Here is a 15,377-nt window from a genome sequence, read left to right as displayed (position 1 = left end):
TGAGCTTCATCATACCAGCACAGCTGGCATCCTGCCACTCTTTTTGCGATGGCCATTAGCATGACCGAAGGGGCGTGATGGCTAGGGTTGCAGGAGCAGCTGTTATGTAAGGGCGTATGAGGTACGTGGGGCATGTTCCCCATCCCTTCCCCCCACACCCCGGCCTTGCCTACTCATCTCGTGTTGTTTGTGTGGCAAGCAACCAGAGGAAATGGCAGGGACCAGCTGTGCATGCATTTAAATATTTTGGGGGAGGGCTTATTTTCAGAGAAACAAGATGTGTATATGTGTATGTGTGTGTATATGTGTGTGTGTGTATACATACATACATACATGCATGCACACGGACACAAATAAAATATGTCAACACACATTTAAATGTATTTTCATTTCTTTAGGAGATGTTTTCTGCATTGTGGCTTACTACTTGGATTTATCTCATTCATTCCCATTTCAGCTGTTGTAAGTATACTATATTTCTTTCTGTCTTATAGCACAGTGAGTGTCACATAATAACATTTGGGTTTTTCCCAACAGTTAACTAGACTCCTATATGGCTTGTTTATTTTCTCTTGCACATGCACACCCACCATTCATGTCTCATGAAGTGTGGTTCTTCTGGCAATATAGGAAAAGTGTACAATTGAAAATCAGTGCATATGAGAGGAAGTTTAAAGCTCCATGTCTCATTTTGAGTTTCTTCTGTATTTAATATAAGATGCAGGTTTGTTTTTCCTGTAATAATCCTTCTCACAATTCTGTAATATAAAGTGAACTCATTATTTAAACAAAAGTAGAAAAGATTAAGAAGATGATCTTATAGTAATTAATTGTTAAAATACATTTATTCTTTAAATACTTTGAATACATTTTAACCATTTGAATTAGAACTATATTTTTGTTCTTGCTGGTATAATGGCCCATTTTTCATATGTATTTAATTTATATCCATTTTCTCCAATAATTTCCATTCAAAGGGTAATTAAAATAACAATAAATTAAAAACAAAAACATTTGAATCAGGCAGATAGCATCATGTGTGTAGGCATAACCTAATTAAAAATGTTTTGCCGGTGGTTAAGATGGAAGGGCTAGTTTTATCATTATCTTGCTTCTTTGGCAGGGAATTCTGACTGAGAGATTCAGATATGCTGATAATTGTCTAAAGATGATGGGGCTGAAAGAATGCCCTGCTCTTAAATTTCCATTGTTGTTATGCCATGATAACATAGATTTTCAAATGGTCATTGGCCTGTAGAATTAAGGAATTGTTGGGCTCTTAGAAGTCGTCCAGTCACTGTAGGATGTCTCCTTCTCCAATGAAGGAGAACTTACTGCTTTAATAACCGCCATCTTTTCTGTAAACTATATATAATCATTTCCCATTCTATGTTTTCTGTCAATTATATGATCTGTTACTTCAACTTGCTTCATACTTTAAAATTAGGGAGTTCTTTTGGCTATGATTAAAGGAAAACCCCAAATGTCATCAAGGAAACATTTCAAAAATTTGGACTAAAGTTAATCAACATTTTCTTCCTCCACAGTCCTGCATCTCAGTAAATCTAAATGTCACCAAGTAGTGATTTGTGGCAGCTGAACTATAAACTGTTCAGATTGATATAATCTCCCTGTTGAGATTGATATACTGTAATCTCTTCAATTTGACTTTTGGTCAATGAATGAAGTAATTTGAACTGACTCAAGGTTGCTGTGGTAGCCATGAAATACTGCCAACGAAGTAGCCAGTATGGATGTGCAAAAGGAAATTTCAGTATCATTTAAGATACCTTCCTGATTATTCAGAGATTGAGTTTATTGGGCAGAGGGACAGATAATACATCAAACAAAGCCTGTAGGTTGTCTTGGTGTTTATTATCTCAATTGGAAGGTTGTAAGATAGGTTGCCTACTCTAGAGAATAAGATCATCATAGGCCACTCCTAATTTCTTCTCAGTGCCTACATAATCTGCTTTTTCCTGCTGCTTCATGGAAAATGAATGTAGGAAAAGGTTTATGTCTATGGAGATTCTCCAGTGTGCTGCTTGGAGAGTTCAAGCGTGGGTTAACACAGCCTATCTGCCCTTGGACTGAGTAATGTTTTTCTTGACCACGCCTCCCTTTACCTCCCTATGTTCAGTTTAAAAACTCTGTCTGCCCGTTAGGACTGCTTTGGGGGGTTCTCCAGTCCAAGGACAGATAGACTGGGATTCCCAACACCAAATTGACCACTAGTTCTTCTCAAGACCTGTCTACAAGACTCATTTCAAGCGTTTGGTCTGAATCTGCTGAGAGGATTCCCGGGGCAGTTCCTGTCTTCCGCTGGTCGCAAGCGGCACAGAACGAGTGTGTCGCTTGACTGGCTCCTGCTGGCGGGTGAGGGGGGAAGGGACTGCACCGGTGTCCCGTTCTCGGGGTTCCCGACCGCTACTATCCCAGGGCCTTGCGGGCGTTAGCCGCTGGCTGTGGCTCTATTCTGCCTGGCAACAGCGGTGGCCGTTTCTGCCACTTCGCATGCCTTTGCTTGAGTGACAGCAAATTTTGCGGGTGGAGGCTGCGCGCTCGCCAGCCGCCATTTTGGTCACTCCGAAGAAGCCTGCTGCTGCGTGCGGATGCTCCGGAGCATCCGGAGAGCGAGGACCGAAGAAGCAGGCCAGGAACAGCAGATTAAGCTTCCTCTCAGCTGCAGAGTGCTGCTGGGGGTGCGGGGCTAGTCCGGGGCGCCGGCTAGCCTTACACTCCTCAGCTAAGTCTCGGGGATATGAGGGCGGTAGGGGGAAGGAATCCGTCCAGCAGGCGGCCCTTTCCTCCAGGAGCATCTGCGGATGCGCTTGAGCCAGCTGGAGAGCATCGGTGTCCTTTCACTGCGCGATAGTTTCCAGCCAGGCCTTAACTTGTGGCCTGCTGCAGCATGCCTGAGGAATGCAGGGAGGCACAGGAGCAGCAGGCAAGGCCCTTCAGCAAGTGCAGTAGACTGGATTCCTTACCCAAGGGAGGAAAAGGGAGTAGGGGCACCAGCAGGAAGTCCTCCCCAGGACCTTCAGTGCCTCCAGAAAAGGCCCATAAGGCGGTAGAGCCTAAAGTCCCTCATCACCACAAGGAACGTTCTCCCTCAGACCATGGGGATCGCTCTCCCATGGGTCCCTCTCTCAGGGGTGAGGAGGCTGAGTCTCCTTCTTTCAGGGGCAGTAGATCTCCCTCTGTAGAGGACTATGGGTCCAGAGATCCCTCACCAGAGGCTTCCTGGGGCTATCCTGATTTGCCCAGTTCCTCTATCAGGGAGGAAAGGGAATCCTTCCAGAGCATCTTGCCCGAACAGGAGGACTCCAGCTTGGGCAAGGCTAGCCGCCATAGGCACACCAGCAAACATCACGTGAGGGAGGGCAAGAGCCCAGCATTGTCAGCTGAAATGAGGGAAGTGATCTCTCTGGCCATCTCCCAGGGCATTGCGGAGGGCATTAAACAGAGAGATTCCTGAAAATCCAGGGCTCCCAAGGCCAAACATCAGACCAAGGCCTCCACCTCTAAGGAGCCAAATTCCCCTCCTACGTCATCAGCCTCTGAATCCTCCAGCTCGGAGGGAAGAAGGGGCTGAGGGATTCATGCTTTCAGAGGATGAAGACCTGCCCCCTGACAAGCTGGCCTTTACTGGCCTTTTTAAGCCATCTTTGTTTACGTCTATACTTCACAAGGCCATGGCGGCGACCGAGCTAGGCTCCACCCCCAAACCAAATCCTGATCAGACTACTGCGTCCTCCAAGGACCATGAACATGGACTGTTCAAGGAAACGGTTCCTACCCAGGAGCTTATCCCTGTACCCGACCTCTTCATGGATGTCGTCCAGCGTCAATGGGTCCAGCCCGGCACCCTGACCAACCCCAGTGGGGGGGATAAGTCCCTTTATTCTGTAGAGGGGAAAATGGAAGACATCCTGAAATTTCCTGAAGTAGATGCTCCAGTAGTGTCCTTGACATCCAATTCTAACCTACCCGCTGAACTTCTAGAAGGTCTAAAGGCTGAAGATAAGAGGTCGGAGAAGGCATGCCACAAAACACACATGGTGGCTGCCTGGGCCATTAAGGCATCCACCTCTGCTTCTTTCTTCACCAGAGCTTCCATGTTCTGGCTGAGACAACTCAGATCCAAACCTCCTTCCAGAAGGTCTAGGTGGCACCATAAACTTACCAAAATTATTATGGCCATTGAATACTCGGCTGATGCTTCGCTGAACACAGCGAAGTTTGCCTCCAGGGCACTAGCTTCCAATATTACATCTCGCCGCCTCCTATGGCTCCGGCACTCCGGCAGGCTGAGATGAAGGCCAAATGGAAGTTGGCTTCCGCTACCTTCAAGGGAGGGCAGTTGTTCGGGGAGGCCCTGGACAAGTTTGTCATAGAAACCAAGGACAAACGGAAGATCCTCCCAGCCACTTTGAAAAGGAATGAATGTAAGGGCTCCGGTCCCTTTCGTAAGCAGTCCTTTCAAAACCAGGAGGCTGCTCAAACACCCTCATCATCTTCCTATCAGAGGCCTTTCCAACAGGGGGGTGATAGAAATCAAGATAGGGCTTCCTTTGGGTCCCGTAGCAGGCAGCAACAATCTTCCTTTCGGAAGCCATTTCGCGGGGGCAACAGTACCAACAACAATGCCCATCCGTTCCGCAGAGGGAAGTGACCATCACAGGGTCCCTCCCATAGGAGGTCGGCTACTGCTGTATGCTGACAGGTGGGAGGAGATTATCTCAGACACATGGGTCCTCAATACCATCAGGAGGGCTTAGTCCTAGAATTTCTGACTTTCCCCTGGAGGAAGTTCATACGTTGTCCCACTTCCAGGAACCCAGTAAAGAGGGAGCTCATGCAAGTGGAGATAATCCATCTTCTCCAGATAGAGGCCATAGAACCAGTTCCGAGGGACCAGGAGGGACGGGGCTTCTATTCCATCCTGTTCCTGGTCCCGAAGAGCTCAGGGGGGTGAAGGGCCATCTTGGACCTGAAAAGCCTGAATCAGCATCTGGCTTACAAGAGGTTCAAAATGCAGTCCCTCCACTCCATCCTGGATTGTGTGAGGAAAGGGGCTCTATTGATATCGATAGATCTGAAAGAGGCCTACCTACATGTCCCCATCCATGCTGCCCACAGGAGATTCCTGAGGTTCTGTTCCAAAGGGAAGCACTACCAGTACAAGGCGCTTCCCTTCGGGCTTTCGTCAGCGCCCAGAACATTTACCAAGATCCTGGCGGTGGTAGCGGCTCATCTCCGCAACCATCCCGTCCGTCTGGAATGTTATTTGGACGACATAATCATTCATTCTGTCACACCAGAGCAGGCTCGACACGATGTCATGCTGACTGTTCAGACATTGCAACAACATGGATTCTCTGTCAACATGGAGAAGAGCCAGTTCTGTCCAGCCACGCGCATACAGCATCTGAGCGCCGTCATCGATTCTAACTCCTGCCAGGTATTTCTGTCCCCAGACCGCCTGAGCAACCTGAGGAACAGAGTGAACCACTGCCGTCAGTCCAGGTCGGTGCCGATCATCCAGCTGTCCCAGCTTTTGGTGATCATGATCTCCTGTCTGAAGGTGGTCCCCTGGGCCCGGCTGCATGTCAGGGAACTGCAATGGTTTCTCCTTCCAATGCAGAGAGTGAAAACCAGCAACTCCCACAGACGCATGCGCCTCCCGTGGAAGGTGACCCGATCCCTGGCCTGGTGGAGGTCCAAGGCAGTCGTGAAGGGCTGTCTGTTCAAGGAACCGGAAAGAGTCGTTGTGACCACAGATGCCAGCCTTCTGGGGTGGGGCGCCCACTGTCAGGGTCAACTTGCCCAGGGCCAGTGGTCTCAGAGGGAGGCTGCCCACAGCATCAACTGGCTAGAGCTGAGGGCAGCCCGACTCGCGCTACACCATTTTGCATGCCTGATAAAGGGGAGTCATGTACTGTTAATGACAGACAATGTGGCAACAAAAGCCCACATAAACAGGCAGGGCTGTACCCATTCAAGGGGGCTCATGCTCGAGGCAGAGGCTCTGGGCAGGTGGGCATAACGACATCTGGCTTCTCTCAGAGCAGATCACATCTCCAGAACCAGCAACCGGGAGGCACCGGGAGCCGACAGCACATCAATCACTTGGAGTGGTGCCTGCACCCGGACCTGTTCCAACAAATCGTGAGGAGATTCGGCAAACTGCAAGTAGACCTCTTTGCCACACATTCCAAGACACAACTGCCACGATTCTTCAGCCGTTACCAATCGCCGTTGGCGGAGGGGACAAATGCACTGAGGTGCGAGTGGCCCCGGGAACTCTTATATGCATTCCCTCCTCTGTCCCTCATTCCTCAGGTGATGGCCAAACTCCTGACCGAACGGGCAGAAGTTCTTCTGGTGGCACCGTTCTGGCCCAGGAGGTCCTGGTACACAGACCTTGTCAGTCTCTCCATTCAGAGACCATGGTGAATTCCTCAGGACCAAGTCTCCCTCAGCCAGGGGGCCATCAATCATCCAGACCCCCAGTGGCTACAACTAGCCATCTGGCACTTGAGGGGGACCTCCTGAGGAAGCAGAACATCTTTGACAAGGTCATACGAACAATACAAGCGTCCAGGAGACCCTCCACTACCAGAATATATAATGCGACCTGGGCCGCCTTTTCATCGTGGTGCAAGGCTAGAGACATTGTTGACTTTTCTGCCTCAGTCCCTCAGACCCTGGACTTCCTGCAGGAGGGTCTGGATAAGGGTCTGGCACCCAGTACTTTCAGGCATCAGGTTGCAGCGCTATCGACCATCCTGGCCAGGGTTTCGTCTCATTCTCTGAGCCAGCACCCTCAGATTAAGAGCTTTCTGAAGGGCGTAGCAAACATCAGCCCACTGACGGTCCACCGATACCCATCCTGGGACCTCCCATTCGTCTTAAGGGCTCTGGCGGGTCCCACATTTGAGCCTCTGCGTACGTCTAGTTACGCCACCTAACCATCAAAACTGCCTTTCTGGTGGCTATCACTTCTGCACACAGGGTGTCTGAACTGTCGGCTCTCTCAGTCAGGGAGGACTTGTGCGTGGTCCACACTGACAGGGTTATATTAAGATTCGATCCTTCATTTACCACTAAAATTAACTCTCTGTTCCATAGATCACAAGAGATTATATTGCCTAACTTTTGTCCTAAACCTTCTCACCCCAGAGAGCGTGAATGGCATAAGTTGCACGTAAGATGTGCCGTCCGCATTTATGTAAAAGGACTAAGGAATTCCGTCGTTCAGAGGTGTTCTTCATCTCTTTCCTTCTTGGGCCTCTCGGCCGCTAGGCCTCATCTCACACCGTAGGTCGTTGGCTGCGCGCTTGCATTAAGCTGGCGTATGAACACCAGGGCAGGACGGCTCCGTGCAGGGTCACCGCACACTCTACTAGGAGCGCGGCAGCTTCAGCAGCCTGGGCGACCCAGGCATCTATTCTGGACATTTGCAGGGAGGCCACGTGGGTTTCCCTCCCTGCCTTTATAAAAAACTATAAAATAGACACCTTTGCCTCAGCCGAAGCCTCCTTTGGAAGAAGAATTTTGCAAAGAGTTGCTGAGACTCCAGAGGCTCCGGTTCTTACCCACCCTGGGACTCAATAGCTTGGGCATGTCCCACGCTTGGACTCTCCAAGCAGCGCACTGGAGAACGACCGTTGGCTTACCTGAACAGTCGTTCTCAGGGCGCTGCGAGGAGATTTCAAACCCACCCAGGGGGGTTATCTCTTCAAAATATATGACTGTATATTGACTGTGAATGTTATCATACGACTGTCCTTTCGTTTTTAAACTGAACATAGGGAGGCAAAGGGAGGCGTGATCAAGAAAAACATTACTCAGTCCAAGGGCAGATAGGCTGTGTTAACCCACGCTTGGACTCTCCTCACAGAGCCCTGAGAACGACCATTCAGGTAAGCCAAGGGTCTTTCTCAGTCATCCAGATCATGGTTGTCTGAAAGGTGCTTTTTCAAGATTCAACTGGACTTTCTGGTTTTTCTTTGAAGATGTTTCACTTCTCATCCAAGAGGCTTCTTCAGCTCTGACTGGATGGTGGGGAATGTAAGGATTTATACTCCTCGCAGACAGCTGGTCATTTGCATTCTTTTAGAGAGTCATTGAGGCCATCTGGGGGTTTATCTGTGTCATCATATATGAGAATCAGCTGTTTTAAAAACCTAGAACACGAGTTTTGACCACTTCCCCTACTGACTCAGTTTGGTACATAATAAATATGTCCACATTGAGCTTTTCTTTATTATTATGATTTTATCCATTATTCTACAATATATTTTTATAGCATTATTATAAATTATTTTCCATCTTAATATGTATTATATATTATATCACAGTTCCAGTGCTAACTAATCTTTGCAGAACTCTTCTGCTTTAGCCTAAATGCTCATATTATTATACATTGCAGAAATATTTGAAATTATGCAAGAAACAGTAGAAGAGAATGTTGCATAGCAATTCAATGACTGTTCTTTAAAAAGTGTTACTTGTTTAATTGTGTAGTTTAATGTTATTTTGGTAAACAAATTATTCTCTTTGTAACAAAATGAATAACCCAAATCTGGAATATTCGAGAAATATTTGTAGATCTGTAGAAATAATTGTAGATCTGCTTACACATTTCAAATAGATAGATAATCTTTATATATGTGGCAATTATACTATTATAATCACTATTATACAAATACCAATATATATTTATTATAATCACTATTATACAAATACCAATGTATATTTATAGTTACACAAATAGTAATATTTATTTATTTATTTATTTATTTATTTATTTATTTATTTATTTATTTATTTATTTATTTATTTATTTATTTATTTATTATGTATTAGGTAAGGAGATTGTTAGTATTTCCCCTAAAGGAGAGCCAGGAACTGTCTCTTGTCTACAAGGTAGCCATTCTAACCATGTTGTGACTTGGTATAGAAATGATATTGAGATACCTATAACTACAGATAACAGCTCCCGGGTTTATCAGCAAGCAAACTTGCTTTGGTTTTATCCTGCAAAACTAGAAGATTCTGGAATGTATCAGTGCATTCAGTAAGTCAGTTTATTTATTCATTATTTATTCATTGCCTTACAATAATTCCAACTTACAATAATTAATTTAGTGACCATTCAAAGTTACAATGGCACTGAAAAAGTAACTTTATGACTATATTTCATACTTTTGACCATTATAGCAGCCCCATGATCATATGTTCAAAATTTGATTGCTTGGCAACTGGCATGTATTTATGATGGTTGCAGTGTCCCTGGGCCATGGGTTATCTTTTGTGATCTTCTGACAAGCAAAGTCATTGGGGAAGCCAGATTCAATAATTGTGTTATTAACAACTGCAGTGATTCACTTAACAAGAAGGTCATAAAATGGAACCATTGGGCTCAATTGTGGTCATAAGTCAAGGACTATCTGTATATCTCACATTTTCTGTGGGAGATCAAGGATGTACACCATAAGAACAATTCTAAACCAGAGATTGATCCAAGTAAGAAACCGTGACTTTCTTTAAAATTTCCCATGAACTCTACCAACGAGCAGGGACATAACTTGACTGCGCTCCAACATTATAATTACAGTAGTACTTGACATTAGATTTAGCATTTGGAAAATGGAAAGGATAATGAGAAGAAAATATAAAATTAATATATTGACCTTGTTTATTGATACTAATGTTTAGCTTTAATTGTGTAGAATTTGAGTTCAAACAATACTTGGTAGAAGATTAAAATGACCATGCTTCTTTAATAGTTTAACGCTTAGATGAGAGTAAACACTTCTGAATGATTGGAGTCTTATTTCTAGCTAAATTTTTTATAACAACAGAACTTTATTGGTTTTATGTATTCCTGAAACTAGCAAATTAAATATAAGAAATTGAATTGGTACAAAAAGTTGTTAACCTATGCTTTAATGTATCTTGGTCCAAATCTGCTCGTATTTTTAGAAGTGTATCCAACTCTTAATTGATATAATTGTTTTTTTTTCCTAAATATTAAATAATTTGATGCCAATCACTCTCATTTTTATTTCAGTAATTCCACAAGATTTAACAGATCCCTAATAGTGTTTGAGAATAGTGTTGGACTATGTTTTAATGAAGGAATGGTTTTTGAACAGCGTGTTATATTAGAATACAATGGGAAGCTGACTTGTCCAGATCTTCAAAATTTCAGAAATGATGAAAATGCTCCTTTTGCTTTACAATGGTATAAGGTAAGTCCTTTTCCATAAAGACAGAAGCAAAACAGCAATTAAGCAGTTTACCGTATCTTTTCCATTTTGAACATCACTAACTTGTCATATTCTACAACCTTTGGACTAGCTGTTTACTTGAATTTCCCCTTACTCCATGCATAACCAAATAACCTTTTTTTGTTAACTAGTGTTCACTGCACATCTCGGATCATTCTGAGTTTTAGTTTTCCAAACTCACACACTGATACACATACATTGATTATTCTATGATATTTTTTTCTTTTACTATAAGGCTCTCCTTAAGTTTTTCTAAAGACTTGTCCATTTTGTTTATCAGTTCTTTTTTCATGTATATATTTATTATGTTTTATCATAATGGGATTAAAATACAAAACAAAAAAAGAAAAAAATATATGCATCCAACAGTAACAATAACAAAAAAAATATGTACAAAAGTGGGTCTGTAAATAGCTATAAAAGTTCTCAACCTTATTTAACAAGAAAAATATATAAACAAATATTTCAGATGAGGAAGTCTCTATCTAATAGTTCCTTGTTTTCATTGGGTGCTTTTCCTTTTTCTTCTCCTCTGATAGTGTGTCTGTGTGTTTGGATGCTTGTTTATTGTCTCATATTTCAGAATTTTTCAACTTCAGAATTTTTTTTACAATTTTTACAATTCAGGATTTCTATCCATAGAATCTTTCCAATGCTTTCCCTCAGCCTATTGGAATAAGTTCTTTTGAACTCAAAACTCAGAAATAGCCTTCCGAAGGGTATTAAATCCTGGCTATTCTGGCAGGCCTCGGGCTGTTGACTTCATGACTGAGGTCCAGCCCCGATTACACTGGGTGTAATGTGCTTTTTTTAAATCTGTGTCTCCTCATTTTTTAACTTTTTACTTTTTAAAATGTATTTGTTGTAAGCCGCCCGGAGTCCTTCGGGGTTGGGCGGCCTATAAATTCATATAATAATAATAATAATAATAATAATAATAATAATAATAATAATAATAATAACAACATCACCACCACTAGAACCAGTTATCATTGAACCAACTGATGAACTAACTCAAAAACAAAAAGAATTGAAGGATAAGATCATGGAACATTTTCTGCTTAATGAGGAAAGGCAACGTTTACCATCACTAAAAACTGTGCCTAAGAAAATTTTGGCCCCTATCATGAAAATGGTTAATGCAGTGTTTTCAACAATTGAACCGGGATCCATCTTGGAAACAAACCAGTTAATGTACAGCACAGCTGTAATAGTCACTAATGAACTAGGCATTAAAATTAAAGTACCTAGTCACACAACAGAAAAAGCACCAAAGCCAAAGTGGAAAATCCGTTTAGAACAAAAAATCAAAAAATTAAGGGCAGATGAAAATGGTTAATGCAGTGTTTTCAACAATTGAACCGGGATCCATCTTGGAAACAAACCAGTTAATGTACAGCACAGCTGTAATAGTCACTAATGAACTAGGCATTAAAATTAAAGTACCTAGTCACACAACAGAAAAAGCACCAAAGCCAAAGTGGAAAATCCGTTTAGAACAAAAAATCAAAAAATTAAGGGCAGATGCTAGTAACTTAAAGAACATGCATGAGCAATGACTTAAAAACAACAAAATCATAGATCGGCTAATCAGAAGATATAGATTGGATACAAGAAACATCAATGAAGCTGTAGAGATTGTAAAACAGCAGATAACAGCAACAGCTAGAAAAATTGAAAGATATGAGGCACGAATCATCCAATATAAACAAAATCAGCAATTTCGATCAGACCAACGGCGTTTTTATCAAAGTCTTAATGTGAATGGTGACACCAAAAGTGAAAAACCAGAAAAGCAGGCCACAGTTGAATTCTGGAAAGAATTGTGGGAAAATGCAAAGGACTACAACAAGGAAGCAAAGTGGATACATGACTTTGAGAAAAGCATTGGCAACAAACAAATGCAAGTATTAGAAATAACAACTGAGATGGTCAAAAATCGAGTTAAAAAGGTAAAGAATTGGACATCACCTGGAAAGGACCAATTACATGGTTTCTGGCTCAAATATCTGACCAGTTTACATGCAATATTGGCCAGGCAACTGAATGAAATTTTACAAAAGGGCCAAATTGATGAATGGTTGACAACTGGAAAAACATACTTGATTCAGAAAGATCCAACTAAAGGAACAACACCTGAAAACTATAGACCAATAACATGCTTGCCAACAACCTTCAAATTACTCACAGGCATTATTGCAGATAACATGATGGATTATTTGGAAACAAACAACATCTTGCCAGTAGAGCAAAAAGGCAACAAAAGAAGGAGCAGGGGCACAAAAGATCAGCTTCTAATTGATAAAATGATATTAGAAAATTGTAAGAACAGAAAAACGAACTTGAATATGGTCTGGATTGATTACAAAAAGGCATTTGACTCACTGCCACATAGTTGGATCATAAAATGCTTAGAAACAACTGGCATTAGCAAAAATATTACATCCTTTACTGAAAAGGCGATGAAACAATGGAGAACTGAGTTGGCAGTAGGGAATGAGAGCTACGGAATGGTTAATATCAAGCGAGGAATTTTCCAGGGTGATTCACTTTCACCTCTTCTCTTCATCATCGCAATGATCCCACTATCAGTAATCTTAAAAAAAATGAAATTAGGCAACCAAACAGCCAAAAAAGCTGAAAAAATTTCGCATTTACTATATATGGATGATTTGAAACTCTATGGAAAGTCAGAAATAGAAATCCAATCATTGACAAATACAGTCCGAGTATTCAGCACCGATATTTCAATGCAGTTTGGCATGGAAAAATGCGCCACTGTATCCATAAAAAGGGGCAAAATCACTGCATCTGAGGGAGTTGAAATGCCCAATGGCCAACTAATTAAATGCAAAGAAAATGAAGCCTACAAATACTTAGGCATTCTGCAGTTGGATAACATCAAGCATGGAGAAGTAAAAACTATTGTCAGACGAGAGTACACCAACAGAGTTAGGAAAATTTTGAAATCTAAATTGAATGGTGGAAATACAATCAAAGCCATAAATACCTGGGCAATACCAGTTATAAGATACACAGCTGGCATAGTTAACTGGACACAAGCTGATTTGGACCTTTTGGACCGAAAAACCAGGAAGCTAATGACAATGCACTACAGTTTACATCCACGTGGTGATACTGATAGACTATATCTGCCCCGAAAATCAGGTGGCAGAGGATTATTACAAGTGAAGCAAACAGTTGAAGAAGAAAAACATGCACTGGCTGATTATTTAAAAGAAAGTCAAGAACATCTATTAATCGAAGTAAAGAACAAAAATGTACTGAAGGCCCAACAGACAAAACAAGAATACAGAAAAGATGTGATAAAATCAAGAATGGAGAGTTGGCAGAACAAAGCACTGCATGGTCAATTTCTGGAAAAAATAAAAGATAAAGTGGACAGTGAACAAACTTGGTTATGGTTAAAAACAGGTACATTAAAGAAAGAAACAGAGTCACTAATCCTGGCTGCGCAAGAACAAGCTATCCGCACAAATGCCATTAAGGCCAAAATCGAAAAATCCTCTGATGATACCAAATGCAGACTTTGCAAAGAAGCTGACGAAACTGTTGATCACATACTCAGCTGCTGTAAAATAATCGCGCAGACTGATTATAAATTGCGGCACAATTCAGTAGCACAAATGATCCATTGGAATTTGTGCAAAAATTATAATATTAAAACAGCAACAAACTGGTGGGAACATCAGCCTGAAAAAGTCACAGAAAATCAGATGGTCAAGATCTTGTGGGATTTCCGTATACAAACCGACAAAATACTGGCGCATAATACACCAGACATCACACTGGTTGAGAAAAATAAGGTCACAATCATAGACATTGCAATACCAGGTGATAGCAGGGTCGCCGAGAAGGAACATGAAAAAATCGCAAGATACCAGGACTTAAAAATCGAAATTCAACGACTATGGCACAAACCAGCAGTGGTAATTCCAGTGGTAATTGGCACACTGGGTGCTATTCCAAAAGCACTGGAATTACATTTAAAACAGTTAAAAATTGACAAAATCACCATTAGTCAAATACAAAAAGCCGCACTGCTTGGATCTGCACGCATATTACGAAAATACGTTACGACGTCCTAGGCCCCTGGGTGGGGCCCGACTAGTAACCAATGCCAAATCCGGCGAAACAACTGGCCGCTGTGATACAATTGTATAATAATAATAATAACAATAACAACAACAACAACAATAATAATAACTGTTGATCACATACTCAGCTGCTGTAAAAAAATCGCACAGACTGATTATAAATTGCGGCACAATTCAGTAGCGCAAATGATCCATTGGAATTTGTGCAAAAATTATAATATTAAAACAGCAACAAACTGGTGGGAACATCAGCCTGAAAAAGTCACCGAAAATCAGATGGTCAAGATCTTGTGGGATTTCCGTATACAAACAGAAAAAATATTGGCGCATAATACACCAGACATCACACTGGTTGAGAAAAATAAGGTCACAATCATAGACATCGCAATACCAGGTGATAGCAGGGTCGCCGAGAAGGAACATGAAAAAATTGCAAAATACCAGGACTTAAAAATCGAAATTCAACGACTATGGCACAAACCAGCAGTGATAATTCCAGTGGTAATTGGCACACTGGGTGCTATTCCAAAAGCACTGGAATTACATTTAAAACAGTTAAAAATTGACAAAATCACCATCAGTCAAATGCAAAAAGCCGCACTGCTTGGATCTGCACACATATTACAAAAATACGTTACAACGTCCTAGGCCCCTGGGTGGGGCCCGACTAGTAACCAATGCCAAATCCGCCGAAACAACTGGCCGCTGTGATACGATTGTATAATAATAACAACAACAACAACAACAACTGATCTCATTGTCTTCATTTTGCTCTGCTTATGGTATGATAATAGAGTAGGTAAATTCCAAGATCACATGAACATTCTCTCAGAAAAGGTCCTTGCAACTTCCATATCGGAAATATTTTCCCCCATGAGTAGGTATTAAGTCCACTGTACCAATTACCTAATTTCCTCCTCCACTTTTATATGATGAACCTGTCTTCAAGTCATGTCAA

General features: G+C 42.2%; 1 protein-coding gene across 2 annotated transcripts in view; it reads left to right on the top strand.

The window, feature by feature from the left end:
* IL1R1 (interleukin 1 receptor type 1) overlaps positions 1-15,377 on the top strand; it is a 43,365-nt gene that overhangs the window by 15,148 nt on the left and 12,840 nt on the right. Inside the window, exons 2-5 of one of the 2 annotated variants that reach the window (XM_087726958.1) lie at positions 399-466; positions 3,415-3,418; positions 8,880-9,085; positions 10,082-10,262. In XM_087726958.1, the coding sequence (XP_087583084.1) occupies positions 402-466; positions 3,415-3,418; positions 8,880-9,085; positions 10,082-10,262 (456 nt within the window). In that variant the 5' untranslated portion in view covers positions 399-401. Of the gene's footprint in view, positions 1-398; positions 467-3,414; positions 3,419-8,879; positions 9,086-9,429; positions 10,263-15,377 lie in introns of those variants that run through there. The other variant, XM_087726957.1, reaches the window with a different exon arrangement.

The sequence above is a fragment of the Thamnophis sirtalis genome, unplaced genomic scaffold, assembly GCF_051295495.1.
Source record: "Thamnophis sirtalis isolate CommonGarterSnake01/CBP01778 unplaced genomic scaffold, rThaSir2_p1.2 scaffold_12, whole genome shotgun sequence".
NCBI lineage: Eukaryota > Metazoa > Chordata > Lepidosauria > Squamata > Natricidae > Thamnophis > Thamnophis sirtalis.
Note: the sequence above shows the minus strand (reverse complement) of the source record. Positions and strands in the feature narration are given on the sequence as shown.